Here is a 13686-nt window from a genome sequence, read left to right as displayed (position 1 = left end):
AATTCGTAAGGATTTTTTAAAACCCTAGTAAGAAATAAAAATGTCAATCTGGCTAACACCTCTGGGTGGCGCTGCAGAGACCTTAGTGAAATAGAGGGTGCGTTCAGAAGCTCCCTTACCCAAGAATGTCACTCCAGGTCTGTTCCCTTCCCCCGCCCCCCAGGGTAGCCTAGCTCCCTAGTTCAACAGAAACATGATTTAGTTAGAACAACAAAGTATATTTATATAGGTAAAATAAGCATTTGAAGGTAAAAATACAGCATGACTATTTTAAAAACATTATTTAAAAACATCATTAAAGGGACTGCTACATTTAAAACGTCGCAGCCCCTATTAACATTGGAATTCATCTACCTTAAGACTTCTCACTTGCTCATAGCCCCTTCCTGGTCCCATGTCAGCCTAGGGGTGCTACAGGACACAGCAAGAGGAAGGAGACTCAGCTGCTCCAGCAGCGCCTAATCCCAGGGGGCTTTCCCTTTGAAAATAGCCTTCTGGTCCTTCTGTCTGTGTGGGCGCACAGTAGGGTCAATCTGCGTGTTTCCAGCTCAGGCTATTGCAAACCCTGAGCCCGAACACAGACCCTCCCCAATGGCCCTCAGCCACTCCCCCAAAGCACCAGTAACTGCCTCGTACCTTAGTGGCCTTCAGCTTCCACTCATACTGATTCCGTTCATTCTCCAATTCTTCCACCTTGATTTTGAGGTGCCTGAGCTCTTGCAGTAACTCCTGGAGGGATGAGGGGGAAAGAGTTCTGATGGAGACAGAGCATGATGCCCCCTGGATCGACAACCCTGGGTAGGCTCATGCACAGGATGCCAGGGGCAGGAACTCCTGCGTCATGCTCCGCGCGACAACTCGAGTCTTGAACCATGGTCCTGTTCCGGGAAAAGCTGTTTGGGCCATTAGAAAACAGAAGCCAGGGAGTTTTAGGCATAGGAAGAGAAAACGTTCTTATTTTTAGAACCTGTTCTGATCCATGTCCTCTGCAGGGTGCACCCAGATCATGCCCAAGTGTGTGGGGGCGAAGACAGCTAGGATATGGGAGCGAGAGCAACACAGATGCAAAAATGAGGCAGCTTCTTGCAGACAAAGTAGCGGGAAGCAGGCCAGGTGGGAGCATCCCTCTGTGCTGGGGGGTCAAGGAACCTGGAGAGGACAGTATGATCCTGGAAGGCTCCAGAGAGGAAGGGACAACCAGCAGGACAGAAGACACTAAGAGGCCAAATGCCAAATATAGCTCCAGTGTGAGTGTTCCTGGGCAGGGAACTGGGTCCACTTGAGAGGAGGGAGGGAGAAGCCAACCCAGCAGAGGAAGGACGCAGGAGACCGATAAAGGGGATGGGCTTTGGACTGGGGCAGAGGATGGGTGGCATGCAGTGGGACATGAGGCCAGAGAGATAAGGTGCGGCCCTACTGGAAAGGCTTTGGAGGAGGATATAAGGAGCTCAGATGCCATTCTTTGTCCAGTAAGGAGCCACTGAAGGTTGCTCAATGAGGAAGGGATCATTGAACAACTTGCTCGTGGTGAGTCAGGTTTGTTTCTTCTGACTACGAGGCCCTTGCTCTCTAAACTACCCCTTTAGCAAAGATGATGCTGCTAAGCTCCCTTGTCCCAAACCGAGGCTTCTTTAACAGTGGATTGGTCCTGCTGACTGGTTCCTATCTCACTTCCAGACTTTCTGATCTCCAGATTCTCAGAGACTCCCTACTGAACACCTCCCCGCAGGCATCTCATGATGGTCGCAGCCCGGGTGGAACACTTCATTGCCCCTTGTAGACATCTGCGTCCCATAAAACTCCATCTCCATGCACCTATTCCCTGTGCCAGAAACCTGGGGCCCATTCCTGGCACCTCACTCTCCCCCAAGACGGGGAGACACAGACAACCCCAAGCCTTGCGAATTCCACCTCCAGGGAAAGGAGTCTCTCCTTTCTCCCCAGCTCGGCCACCACTACTCTAACCTAGGAACTCGCGTCCACAGCCCGGGCAGTGTCACCAGGGCTTGCTCCTCCGTCACCCTGCCCTTCCTGAAGGCCCTGACCCCTACAGCATCCAGGGGAACAATACCATCAAAGCATGCCTCTGGTCCTAGCATTCTCTCGAAACTCCGAAGCTCCTCAAAACTCCCAGGCTGGCCATACTGACCCGGCGCCCGGCCCCTTGATATTACCCTCGCCTCTCTCCCTAGGCAGGCAATAACCACATTGGCCACTTTGTAGTTCCCCTTTTGACGTGGCCCTTCACACACACCGCTCCCTCTTGTCTGCAGCTGTTAATTCCCGCTGATCCTCAGGGATCCGAGGCCAAGCTATGGCGACCATCCCCTTCTTCAGGCCCCCTTACTACACTCCCATAGGGCACCCTGGAGCTCTCCTCCATCATCTGCAATCAGACATTTACTGGTATGATTGCAAACAGCTAGTATTCCTCCTATGCTGTGAACTTCGGAAGGGGCTTGGCTAACCCCAAGTCTGCGTTGCTGCCTTGCGGCACACAGGTGTGTACCTCCTGATGAATGAACATGTGAAATTCAATTCAGCATTTAACCAACCTGGAGCTGAGACAGTCCGCCAAAACGTTACACCGCTTACCCTTGAATTTTGTAGGGTAATTCATCAAGATTTTCTCGCAGCTAAGGAAAACATTTGTTGATGCCCTTTTAAAAAAGATGCCTTCCAGGCAAAGATCACTGCAGCCATGACCTGCGGCATTAGACTTAAACACCTGGTGGGATGGGTGGCTTATCGGGGATGGTTCTGGGAGCACATTTCTGGCCCTGCCTGAGAGGCCACCACCACAGCACAGACAGCATAATGCGGCCAGGCTCTGGTGACCTCTTTGGCACAACCTCCTCTTTTAGGTTGTCTGCTGCCCATCAGCAGCTATAAGCACTGGTGTGAATTTTAGCCTCTTTTAGCCATCTTCCTGGGTGACCCACTCAACACGGGGCAAACCCAGTACCTTCTCAGCACTTCCCTATACAAATTCACACTTATATCTGGACTCTCATTTTTTTTCCCTCTTATCATTTATTTAATGTAGGAAGAAATCTCCCCCAACCTCACCCACCGCCCCCCAGCCTGCCCCCAAGCTTCTCTCCTCATGCCTGAGTCTGCGTAAAGTTTTTACACGTTCCATGGTTGAGTATGGACTGTGGTTAACTACAGAGCTGAGGCAGACCCTCTGCCATGCTCATGGCTACTGTGACCCTGACCTTCCCTCAGACTTTCCAGTCCTCTTTGACAGCAGGCTTTGGAGGCACAGGTCATCTCCACGCAGCTTCCATCACCAGGCCCAGCTAGGACACACAGGACACCATCCCACTAGTACAAGGGGCCAAGTCCAGGACACCAGTCAGATACATCCCACAGGGCCCAGAGTTTGTGAAATCCCTTTCCTAGACATTCAGATCATGACCTCACTGTCATAGCAAATGGAAATTTGTGTTCTATTTTCTCACTAGGGATCAACTTGTTTAAAAATAAACTTGAAAGAATTATTTCATGATGCTGTTATTTTCTTAAAAAAAAAAAAAAAATCCTGGGGTGCCTGGGTGGCTCAGTTGGTTAAATGTTTGCCTTCAGCTCAAGTCATGATCCTGCGGTCCTGGCACTGAGCCCTGTATCGGGCTTCCTGCTCAGCGGGGGCCTGCTTCTCCCTCAGACTCCCCTTCAACGCCCAGCTTGTGTGCATGCACTCTTTCTCTCTCTCTCTCTCTCTCTCTCTCAAATAAATAAATAAATAAAATCTTAAAGAAAAGAAATCCATGAAATGGAACTTTAATCAACCTCCCAGCCCAGCAGTGTCTGAATCACACCTGGGAAGGGGACTCGGAGGCTTCCTGCTGCGTGAATGCCCCATCCCTCAGAGCATCTGACACACCTCACTCCCAGCCCTAAGGAAGACGAATGCCACCACCCACTGGAGAGCGGACCTCACCTGCTCAGACCCTGCTCAGTGAGGGTCCCAGAACTCAGCCCAGAGGTAACAACACAGCCATGTTAAGCCACTGCACGCACCTATGGTTAGGAGAAACCCCAGCCCCTCCCCCTGTGAAATGCCCGCACACACATGCTGATATACTTAGGTGTGGTTCCTACAGGTGACCCCTCCCAATAGGCGCAGTCCTGGCTGCAGGCCGGGGGCTCAGCGGTGCCATCCTCGGGCGCCACCTCGTCAGGGACACCCCTCCTGAGTGAGAGGCGCTCCTGGATCTGCCTGTGGATGTCCAGCTGCAGACTACACATCTGCTCCTGCAGCTCACTGATCACATTCAGAACTGACTGCAGGAAGGAAGAGAAAGGAGAAGACACACTCAGGGCCAGTAGGCTCTCAGACGCAAAGCTCCTCCTCGTGAGAGCCGCCCAGAAAGAAGGCAGCAGGCAGATGGGGAGCAGCAGGCGGCCCCCAGGGGTGACCACCCACTTCCTTCACAGGAACCAAAAGACATGGCATTTTCCCGGAGACCCACGCCACAGCCAGGGCTGTCTTATAACTTGAACAACCCCCCAGCAGCTCCACAGTGCCACATGGCAGCAGTGGGGGGCGGGGGGCATCCTAGCACATCAACAGCGAGGCACGGGGCCTGGCGACAGCAGAGACAGGCACATGCACGGACCCATCCCCTCTTACACACGCTGCAGGTGCCCCACCCCCATGAGCACACGCCACACTCGCACACACTAACACGTCCGACTCTATAAACTCTCCCTCACACCTCTACCAAACCTTCCTCCTTTGCCTCCCACTCCAGACCAGACTCCTTTTGTAGCCTCAAGAACATGTTGGCCTTTTATGGCAAATTTGAAAAAAATAATCGCAATTCCTGGACTTCATACCTATTCAATGATGAATAGCACCTGCTAGCGCTCTATGGGGCTTTCCTTTTCCCGGCCCATAGACATCTAGTCACCATGCAGACAAAGACCCATGGCCACAGTAATGAGGGGGGCTCACAGGTGAGGGGGGAGAGATACACAAATAATCACGACAGGCTGTTAAGTGCCAACACCCATAAAACACAGGGCTGCCAGGGAGTAGAGGGGCTGGTTCTGCCTGACCCCTTGCCCGCAGGTGGGAGTAAAGGAGCAAGTGAGTGAGCCATGAGTCTGGGTAACACGGTAGATGACGGTGCTACTGGTGGCAGCAAGAAACCCAAGAGGTTGGGGGAAGCTATGAGCTGCCTCTGGCACGGGAATGCGGACTTAAGGCAACACGTGGCAACAGAGCAGAACAGAGACCGGGCTGGATGGGGTGGCAGCCAATGAAGCAGCTTAGGTCTCCCCGCCCCGCTTTATTAAGCACTGGCATCTGGTACTGGGGTCTGCCACTGGTGCTGTGGGAACTGCCCAGGTGTGTGAGAAGGAAACTGTTCATACTCACCAATGACAATGGTGTCTGAGAAGGAAAACTCCCACCCATACCTTGTTTTGTAAATCCCCTTCCCCAGCGTAGATGGGAAATGGAGTCTGAGTGGCAGTTCGGACTAAGAAGGCACCAGGCTAAGGCACCTGTTTCCTCTCTGCTGATGCCATTTGGACTGTGCTACAGTCCTCGGCAGCAGAAGCAGCCCCCTGGCCTCCCAGCCAGTCTCCCTGTGAGCCAGCCCTCCTGAGATGACCCCCCCAACAGCACCAGTTATCTTCCCCCAGGACCATCTCTCTAACAAGGCATTTTCCTACCAAGGCCAGAGGACTGGGCTGAGAAATCAAGGTGACCCTTATGGGCCTCAGTGCCCTGGACCTCAGACCTCCACCCAGTGCCACTGTTACTGGTCCCTGCACTCTGATGGGCCACACACCATCGGGCTGGGGCCATACCTGCCCTCTGCGTTCTTATCCACAGTCCTAGTACAGACACTGGGCTCTGACTTGGCCTGTGCTGTGTGTGCCACTAACTTCCAAACCCCTGCTGAGGCTTTGTGTCTGAGAGCTGACTGTCCCTGAGTGCTTCCAAACCCCTCCTGTCTGACTAGCCTGAGCCACTAGGCATCATAGGCCAGCTCTGTCTCTACTGTCCATGGACTTGGACGCCACGGGGAGGGGCTCAATGGGGAAAAGACAGTCTACATTCAGTTTTTTCATGCTTCTTCTCTGAGAAGTCTCCAAGTCTTTTGGAGACTTTAACTTTAACCACTTAGCAGGTAGGTTCCAAGGACTACTTTAAGGACCAAGAAGCTGGACACAAGGAATTAAGAGGGAGGAAAAGCGCTGGAACAGACAGCCCAGGTTGGGGGATTCGCTAAGCACAAAGGGAATGTTGAGGGTCCAGGTAGTCTTTACATGAGCAACAGCAAGTCGAGGGAGATCGTCCCAAGGGCCTTGATCTCTGTAAAGCAGGCAAGGTCGCCTTCTCAAGGGACATAGCAGTGAAACAGAAGGGGCACAGATTTAGAATGGTTACTATGAGGCATACGAGGAAAGGTAGGCATGGATAAAAGCAAGACTAAGGAGAAAGGGAGATGCATCTGGCAAGTCATTAGCATGACAATTTTTAAAATTTTACATCTAGAGGCACCTGGGTGGCTCCATGGGTTAAGCCTCTGCCTTCGGCTCAGGTCATGATCTCAGGGTCCTGGGATCGAGCCCTGTATCAGGCTCTCTGCTCAGCAGGGAGCCTGCTCCCCCCTCCCCCTGCTTGCCTCTCTGCCTTCTTGTGATCTCTCTGTCAAATAAATAAAAATCTTAAAAAAAAAATTTTTTTTAATTCTATCGTGAGTGCTGTGAAGTGTGTAAACCTGGCGATTCACAGACCATACCCCTGGGGCTAATAATACATTATATGTTAATAAAAAATAAAAAAAATAAAAATTTGAAAAGGGACTTTTGCCTAGAAAAAAAAATTTTTAAATAAAATAACTTTACATTTAACCCTCTAACCAAGAGCCCTGAGGCAGAAGGAAGATGGCAGGTTAATAAGGACAGAGTCAAAAGCGACCCCTCCTGGTAACAACAAGTCTTTACCTCCCCAAAAAGGGAGGTCAGACAGTTATGGGCGGCTACACCATGATGAGCTCCGGCATGATGCAGGCCAAGTGTGCAGGCTGCAAACTCATTTCACTTCTGTGGAAATGAGGGTTGATCTCAGAGGGTTCCTGTGAGGGGTTAATCAAGAGAGCCCTGGGTGAAGCACCTGGCACAGGGCCTGGCACACGCAGGGCATCTGAGAGATGTGTGAGTTCACTTCCTGCACTGTTTCTCCTTTACCAAGTATTCGATCCCTAAGAAAGGAACAGGAAGAACAATGGAAAACACTTAACTGTCACGGGACACAGGTAAGGCCCATGACATTGATAGTGGACAACAAATGCCCAGCAGCTCTGTACTCCCGGGCATGTTCACTCTTTTCCAGAATCTTTATTTAGTCCCTTGTGCACTGGCCCTACTCTTATCTTTAGACCTGCTTGTCTCTCTTATAGAAGCTTCTAGAATTTCACTGCCCTCTTCCTTCTTTTGTTCTCCCTATTATTAAACCTCTCACATGAAGAGTCAAGACCTGCTGCCTGATTTCATCACCCCATTCATTCCTGCCTCCCGCCTCTTGGCAGACAAGCTCTGTCTCTACCATGAGGAACGCCTCGCTTCCTCAGGGCCCTCTTCCTGGTCAAATCAGAGCCATGTTCCTATCCTCAAGCTGCTTGGCTCCACCTTGAAGTGTTCCCTTCCCTACCTTTAGTGATTTTCCACAACTCAGGTTCTTCTGAACTCTTTATCCTTTTCTGCCCAGCTAGCTATCACTCTGTCTATGCAGGTTTTTATGAATCCCAGTGTCGGCTGATCCAGTTGGTTTTTCTTTGGCTTTACATCATCAGAGCTTCAAGACCTTCTAGATCAGCTTCCGCATTATACATTTAAGATGCTAAATATGGAAGGCTGAGGGCAGAAGACTACCACCCTGTACAGTAAATCCTCCTAGAGATGGTTTCTAGGTACTATTATCAGCTGCCTACCTATCATCTTAGCATCCGTGCTATTTTCCTCCAGCTCACCCACAGGACTCCCTGAGTAGTGTGTGTGCAATGCCTCGCAGAGTGTGCGTTTACCCGGTCTACCCTACGCGATGCATTCCTGGCCCAACACATGAAGTCAAGTGGATGGAACTTCCTCTCAACGAACACCATTCCTACTTCATATCCTTGCCTCCCACAAACTATCACAGGGTCAACGCCAGCCTCCACAGACTAAATTTCACAGGACCTGGCTCACTTTCTCTGCTGTCTGGTGGGGGATGGGGGAGGTACAGGAGAAAATGGTTCACTTCCAGTTTGCTAGCAGCTCACCTGATTTCCCTGATACCTCAAATTTCATTTACAGCAGGCAGTTTGGGGACAGTTGCCCGGAGTTCTTTCTGGCCGAGGCGCTGGGAGAATGGAGCCCACTCTCTCTCTCTGATCTCCCGAAGAATGGAGAACGTAACTTTAACAAAAAGCCTCTCCCCTATCCTCAGCACTGTCCTTTGTTTGGGGCTTGCCTTTGCTGGCTGCTCATGCAGGTACACTCTGTTCGGTCCTTTCCAGCTTTTATATGAGCCCATTTGAATACTAGGGTCTCTCAGGGCGCCTCTAAGCTTCTCCTTTCATCAGTATCATTTGGGAGATTACAGTCAGAAATCACATTATTTTTAAGTTCAATATTCCTGAGTCATCTGCTGTGGTATTTCTGAACTTTCAAAAGTCTGATTTTCCAAAGCCTGCAGGGCATTTGTGGCTATGCCCAGCCTTCCCTCCCTGTCATGGACCCACAGCACGATGGCCACTCTCTCTCTCAAGGCACCCACTTTGCCCTCATACCCTAGTGTCTCCTTTGCTGTGACATTACAGCCAGGGTGGCAGTTTTCTAGTGTCTTTCTCTGCACACATCCCCTGGGTTGAAACAAGTAAGGGGTTGGGGCACCAAACACCAACCTCTCCAGTACTTAAGTGTTCAGCTGGAGGAGATCTCTGGGAGTTGTGCACACTGCTGTCCGCCTTTATGTGTCTGGGGATCTATGTCAGGGTGCACCCATCTTCCTCTTCGGCTCAGAGAGACTATGAGGTGCACCCCAACACTTCTAGGACACTGCCCTCACTCTACCGACCCATGCCTTACTTTCCAGGGCATCCATCCTCAGGCTCAGCGTTTCAACTGACGTTTCGAATCCTCTCTCTTTAGGGCTGGGCTACTTCCCCTCTTAACAAGTCTGTTTCTCCTCCATAGGGCACACCCATTCTTGGGTCCTGTGTCACCAACCAAGTCCAGGTGACATTTCTGAGGTTCTAATTGCCACTGTGTGTCATACCCTCAGTTGGCTTTATTACTCCTGCTTCGCTAACCATCAAAGTTCTTCTTTACGGCTTTTTTCTATGTGAAGCCACTGGACACCTCCCATAATCATGGTCTTCCCTAGCCCTTTCCCACCTGTTAAGCTCGCTCCCAATTTTACGTAGTTCTTCTTTCTCTGGCTTCATGCTCAATTTAATACTGGCCTGGCATTTACACATTACTGATGGGAATATAACCTCTATGCTCCACAGGACAACATGGAAATATCTGCCATGTAGATATTATCTGTACATGTAGCCTTCGACCCAGTGACTGCACCTCAGTATCCTCACACACATGCAAGCTCGTTCACAGAGGCGTTCTCTGTGATGTTCTTTGTAGTAACGAACACTGGGCAACCACTTCCGTGTCCATCAAAAGAGGGCAGGCCAAACAAATTCGGGTACAGTCAGATAATGAAATAATATGCAGATATAAATATAAATACATTTTTAGAAAAACATACTTGGTATGAAATAAACTCCCAGAATGCCATATTAGAAGGTCTAGGGGCACCTGGGTGGCTCCGTCAGTTAAACCTCTGCCTTCAGCTCAGGTCATGATTTCAGGGTCCTGGTGATGAAGTCCCAGAACCTAAGTCAGGTTCGGTGGGGTGAGGAGGTTCGGAGCCGACGACTAAAGAAAGAATTCTATTTGCTTATTGTTCATGGCAGTCAGGGCTGCCTGAGGGATGCTACACATATGGAGGGGAAAGGGTGAAGAGGGGGTGCAAGGCGCCAGCTTTTGCTTTGTCCTCAGCCAGCCTCCTGCTCCCTCATCACTGGGATGGAGCCCCACATGGGGCTCCCTGCTCAGCAGGGAGCCTGCTTCTCCCTCTCCCTCTGCCTGCTGCTCCCCCCTGCTTCTGCTCTCTGTCAAATAAATAAATAAAATCTTAAAAAATAATAAATAAATTAGAAGGTCTAGAGTAGTGGGCATGTGTATAAGAACAAGGGAGAGAATGTGTGTGCACATATGTATCTCCACATAAAATCTGCAAATTTGCTCATCTGTGCAGCACTCTGGGAGAAGACAAACCAATACAAACAAACTGATCACTGTGGTTACCGACAGTGGGCTTGGGGGGCATGGAAGGGGACTTTCTGCTGCATATACCTTTTTGAACACTTAATTTTTGAATTGCTGGAATGTCTATTTCCCATGTTAATAAAAATCCCTAAATCAAAATAAATAAAAACCCTGCAACTCTCCTGCTCATGCCAGCTCGTCCCAGAGCAAATACCACCTTCTTAGCCCCTGCTCTGTGCTCCAAGTCCATCCCTCTGGTTGTCCCAGCTCAGAAATCAGAATCCCTCCCTTCCAAGGTGCTAACCACAGGAAGAAAGAAGGACAACACCACCACCCATGCTGTAAGACATTCTGTCTTCTGCCAGAAATCCTAAAGACTCTTTCTGGTTCTCTTCATATTTGTGTATAGACCTGATCAACTGGGCTGACTTGGCTTTCCAGGACCTGCTGGATCCCTGCTCAGTTCTTTACAGGGTGCTCTGGTATAGCACACAGCCCTCTTGGATCCCACAGAGGGATCTAGCTGCATGCCCCCCTGCATCTCCAGGGCTTGGGGGAAACCAGACTTCCTGCTCCAAGGAAGATGCCTCCTGAAGGACTTGCCTGTGATACAGTGTGCCACCCAGAGGGTTCCTTTTGCCTCTGGCTCTTCTATGTTCCATCCTCCCAATTCTGTTATTTACTTTCCAGGGTAGCCATTCCTCGGCAGTCCTGCTTCTCAGGAGTAAACCTAACTGATTCAAGGCTTGGTCTCCTGAAACGACCCAGAAACACTGCAGAAGGCTCACGAGTGGTGAGTAAAGGCAAACAGAAAACCTGGTTTTCACCCACATCTCACTGACAGACTCCTAAGCAAGGCTGGCTGCTCTCAATCTGACAAGAAACCTGCACCTCCAAAGTCCTCAGGTTTTTAGAATCACTTCCATCTAGTATTACTTCCATACCTTTCTAGAGGCAGCGGGATACAGGCTTCAGGAGGAACCAGAGCCAGACAGAAAGAAGCAGCCTGCAGTGCTCTGGTTCACAGCATCCTTTTTCAATTTTCACTGAAACATAAAATGGAATCTGAGGATAAAGCCTGAACTATATGGAGGAAGTTTCAGATCCTGCTGCCCCAGAAAACAAACAAAACAAAGAGAAAGGTCCTGCCTTTCCAAACCACAAGCCATGAGGCCTTGGGCTAAGTATATTCACTGGGAAAAAAACCAGCAGCAGTGCAGGCTGGGAAGCAGCATTGTCCCTATTCATGTAAATACAGCTTCTGGAGGCTTTAGCTAAATGCCCCCTTCTAACACGTCCACGTGCATGACAAGGGGCAACTTTACCCCCCACCACCCCGGGGTTTTAAGCCTCTGGGGCTCCAGGGAATGCAAATGCAAATCGTGGCAGAGCCTCTGAGCATACCAGGAAGGATTATGTTCAATTCTAAGAAGGAGAAGTGCGTTTCAAGTCATGTGTTTGTTCATGGAATATCACAGGTTGGAACAGCCTAAAAAAATTCCTCCACGTAGAAACCTAATGTTTGTACTAGCAACTGGGAAGGGCTGTTATCTGGCAGGACTGAGGCCAGAGGCTCAGGGTCTATGTTGTCTCAGGCATGAATAGCCCAGTGGAACACAAAAACAAAGAATTCGGATTGAAACATAATCCCTCGGAAAAGAAAAAAATAAAGCAAACAGCAAAATGACTGCTTGCTTTAGCTGTCCTTGGCCCAGAAGCAGGAGCTCTCCTTCCACCCTGTCTTCCCCAGAAAGGAACTCAGCTGTCCCAGGTTGGTACTAACTCTGCCTTCTCTCCGAGATGGACTCACACCCACCCACATGCTCCCTACAGTTCAGAAGCAGGCATGTGACCCAAACTGGCCCGGTGAGAGGTAATCTGGGGGCTTTTGCTGGACCTCTAAGAAAGAGACTCTCTCTCTGCACAGGTTGCTTGGCTGGCAGGACCTAGAGCTGCTGAGGGCCATCCTGAGACCTCCTGAGAATAAGGCTACAGCAGAACCAAACCATACACTACAGCTGATTTTTAATGGCACCCAGAGGTCACTTGGATTTAGTGGTATGGGACTTTAAACCCTAGACATGTCAAGTTGTGTGACCTAATAACCCCCAGCTTTACCTATTCTTTTAAATTTAAGTGGTTTTGAGTTATCTCTAACACTTTAAGACTTCTCAGAGTTTACTGAATTCTGTTGCCAGAGCCTCAATGTATGTTCACATGTAATCACACAACTTGAAACACTGGTTAAAAAGCAACAACAACAACAACAATAACAATAACAAAACAACAACAAAAACCAAAACCCTCTAAACCTGGAGAAAATTCAGTTTCCCTCTTTCCTTTTCTTGCATTTAAGAAGCAAAGTCTATTCAACTAACACTTCACCCAGATAAGCTTTCAATCTGTGTGACTTTGTAGTTTTTCAATATACCTCAATCTACACTGCCATCTGCAGCATGCTTAATGACAATTGGTAAGTAATAGATAAAAGCTCTATGTTACTGTGTCCAGCACTATGCTAAGGACTACACACACAAGGTCTTGCTCCCTCCTCAGAATCAGCCGGAAATCCCAAGCATTACTCTCTCTATTGCACAGAGGAAAAGCAGAAGTTACATGACTTGCCTAAGATCTCAAAGCTACAGTTGGAAGGTCTGATTGGAGGGCCTGTACTCTTAAGCACTAGAAGACACTGTCTTCAGTGTAATGGAGAGTTCTTCCTTTGGCAACACTATGTACCAATGAGCAACTTCTCAAAAGCAATGCATAGAGTTGCCCACATATTACAGGTGTCTTCTATCACCAGTGTTTCCCCAGTAAACACAGCAATAGGGCAGGTTTCAGTGCACACAATGATGGTACTTAATAGAAAGGAACAAGATCAATTTTTAGATTTTGGAGATTTCCTAAATGTGTGTGTGTGTGTGCGCGCGTGCAAGTGCGAATGTGCATGTGCATGAAGATAAACCAAATACCTATATCATGCCAGATACTATGACAGGGACTTAACTTTTGTGATTTGATTTGGACTTCCCACAGTTACCCATTGTACAGGTAAAGAAATTGAAGTTCAGAGAAATTAAGCAGCTAGCTTGGGGAATGAAATTCAAAGATTTACTAAGCAGGTAGGTCAGTAATTGAACACAAGGTGTTTCTAAACCTAAAGCCTGTCTTCTTTCCACATCTTACATTGCCAGGTACAAACACAGGAACTTAGAGGTAGAGGTACATGGAAGGTGGCTATCTAAGGTTAAAACAGGATATTCTCTCTCAACAGAAGCAGCTCTGAGCCTAGAATTTATCTAAGACATTCATCCCCAAAAGGAGTCCGGCATGCTCTGGCCAATGGCATTA

General features: G+C 49.2%; 1 protein-coding gene across 10 annotated transcripts in view; it reads right to left on the bottom strand.

Annotated features, from left to right (window-relative positions):
* The window catches only part of PPFIBP2 (PPFIA binding protein 2), a 145734-nt gene that overhangs the window by 35057 nt on the left and 96991 nt on the right, over positions 1-13686 (bottom strand). For all 10 annotated transcript variants that reach the window (XM_059135023.1, XM_059134988.1, XM_059135005.1 and 7 more), the window contains one exon: positions 637-729. In XM_059135023.1, the coding sequence (XP_058991006.1) occupies positions 637-729 (93 nt within the window). The remainder of the gene's footprint in view (positions 1-636; positions 730-13686) is intronic.

This window comes from Mustela lutreola, chromosome 1, assembly GCF_030435805.1.
Source record: "Mustela lutreola isolate mMusLut2 chromosome 1, mMusLut2.pri, whole genome shotgun sequence".
Taxonomy (NCBI): Eukaryota; Metazoa; Chordata; class Mammalia; order Carnivora; family Mustelidae; genus Mustela; species Mustela lutreola.
Note: the sequence above shows the minus strand (reverse complement) of the source record. Positions and strands in the feature narration are given on the sequence as shown.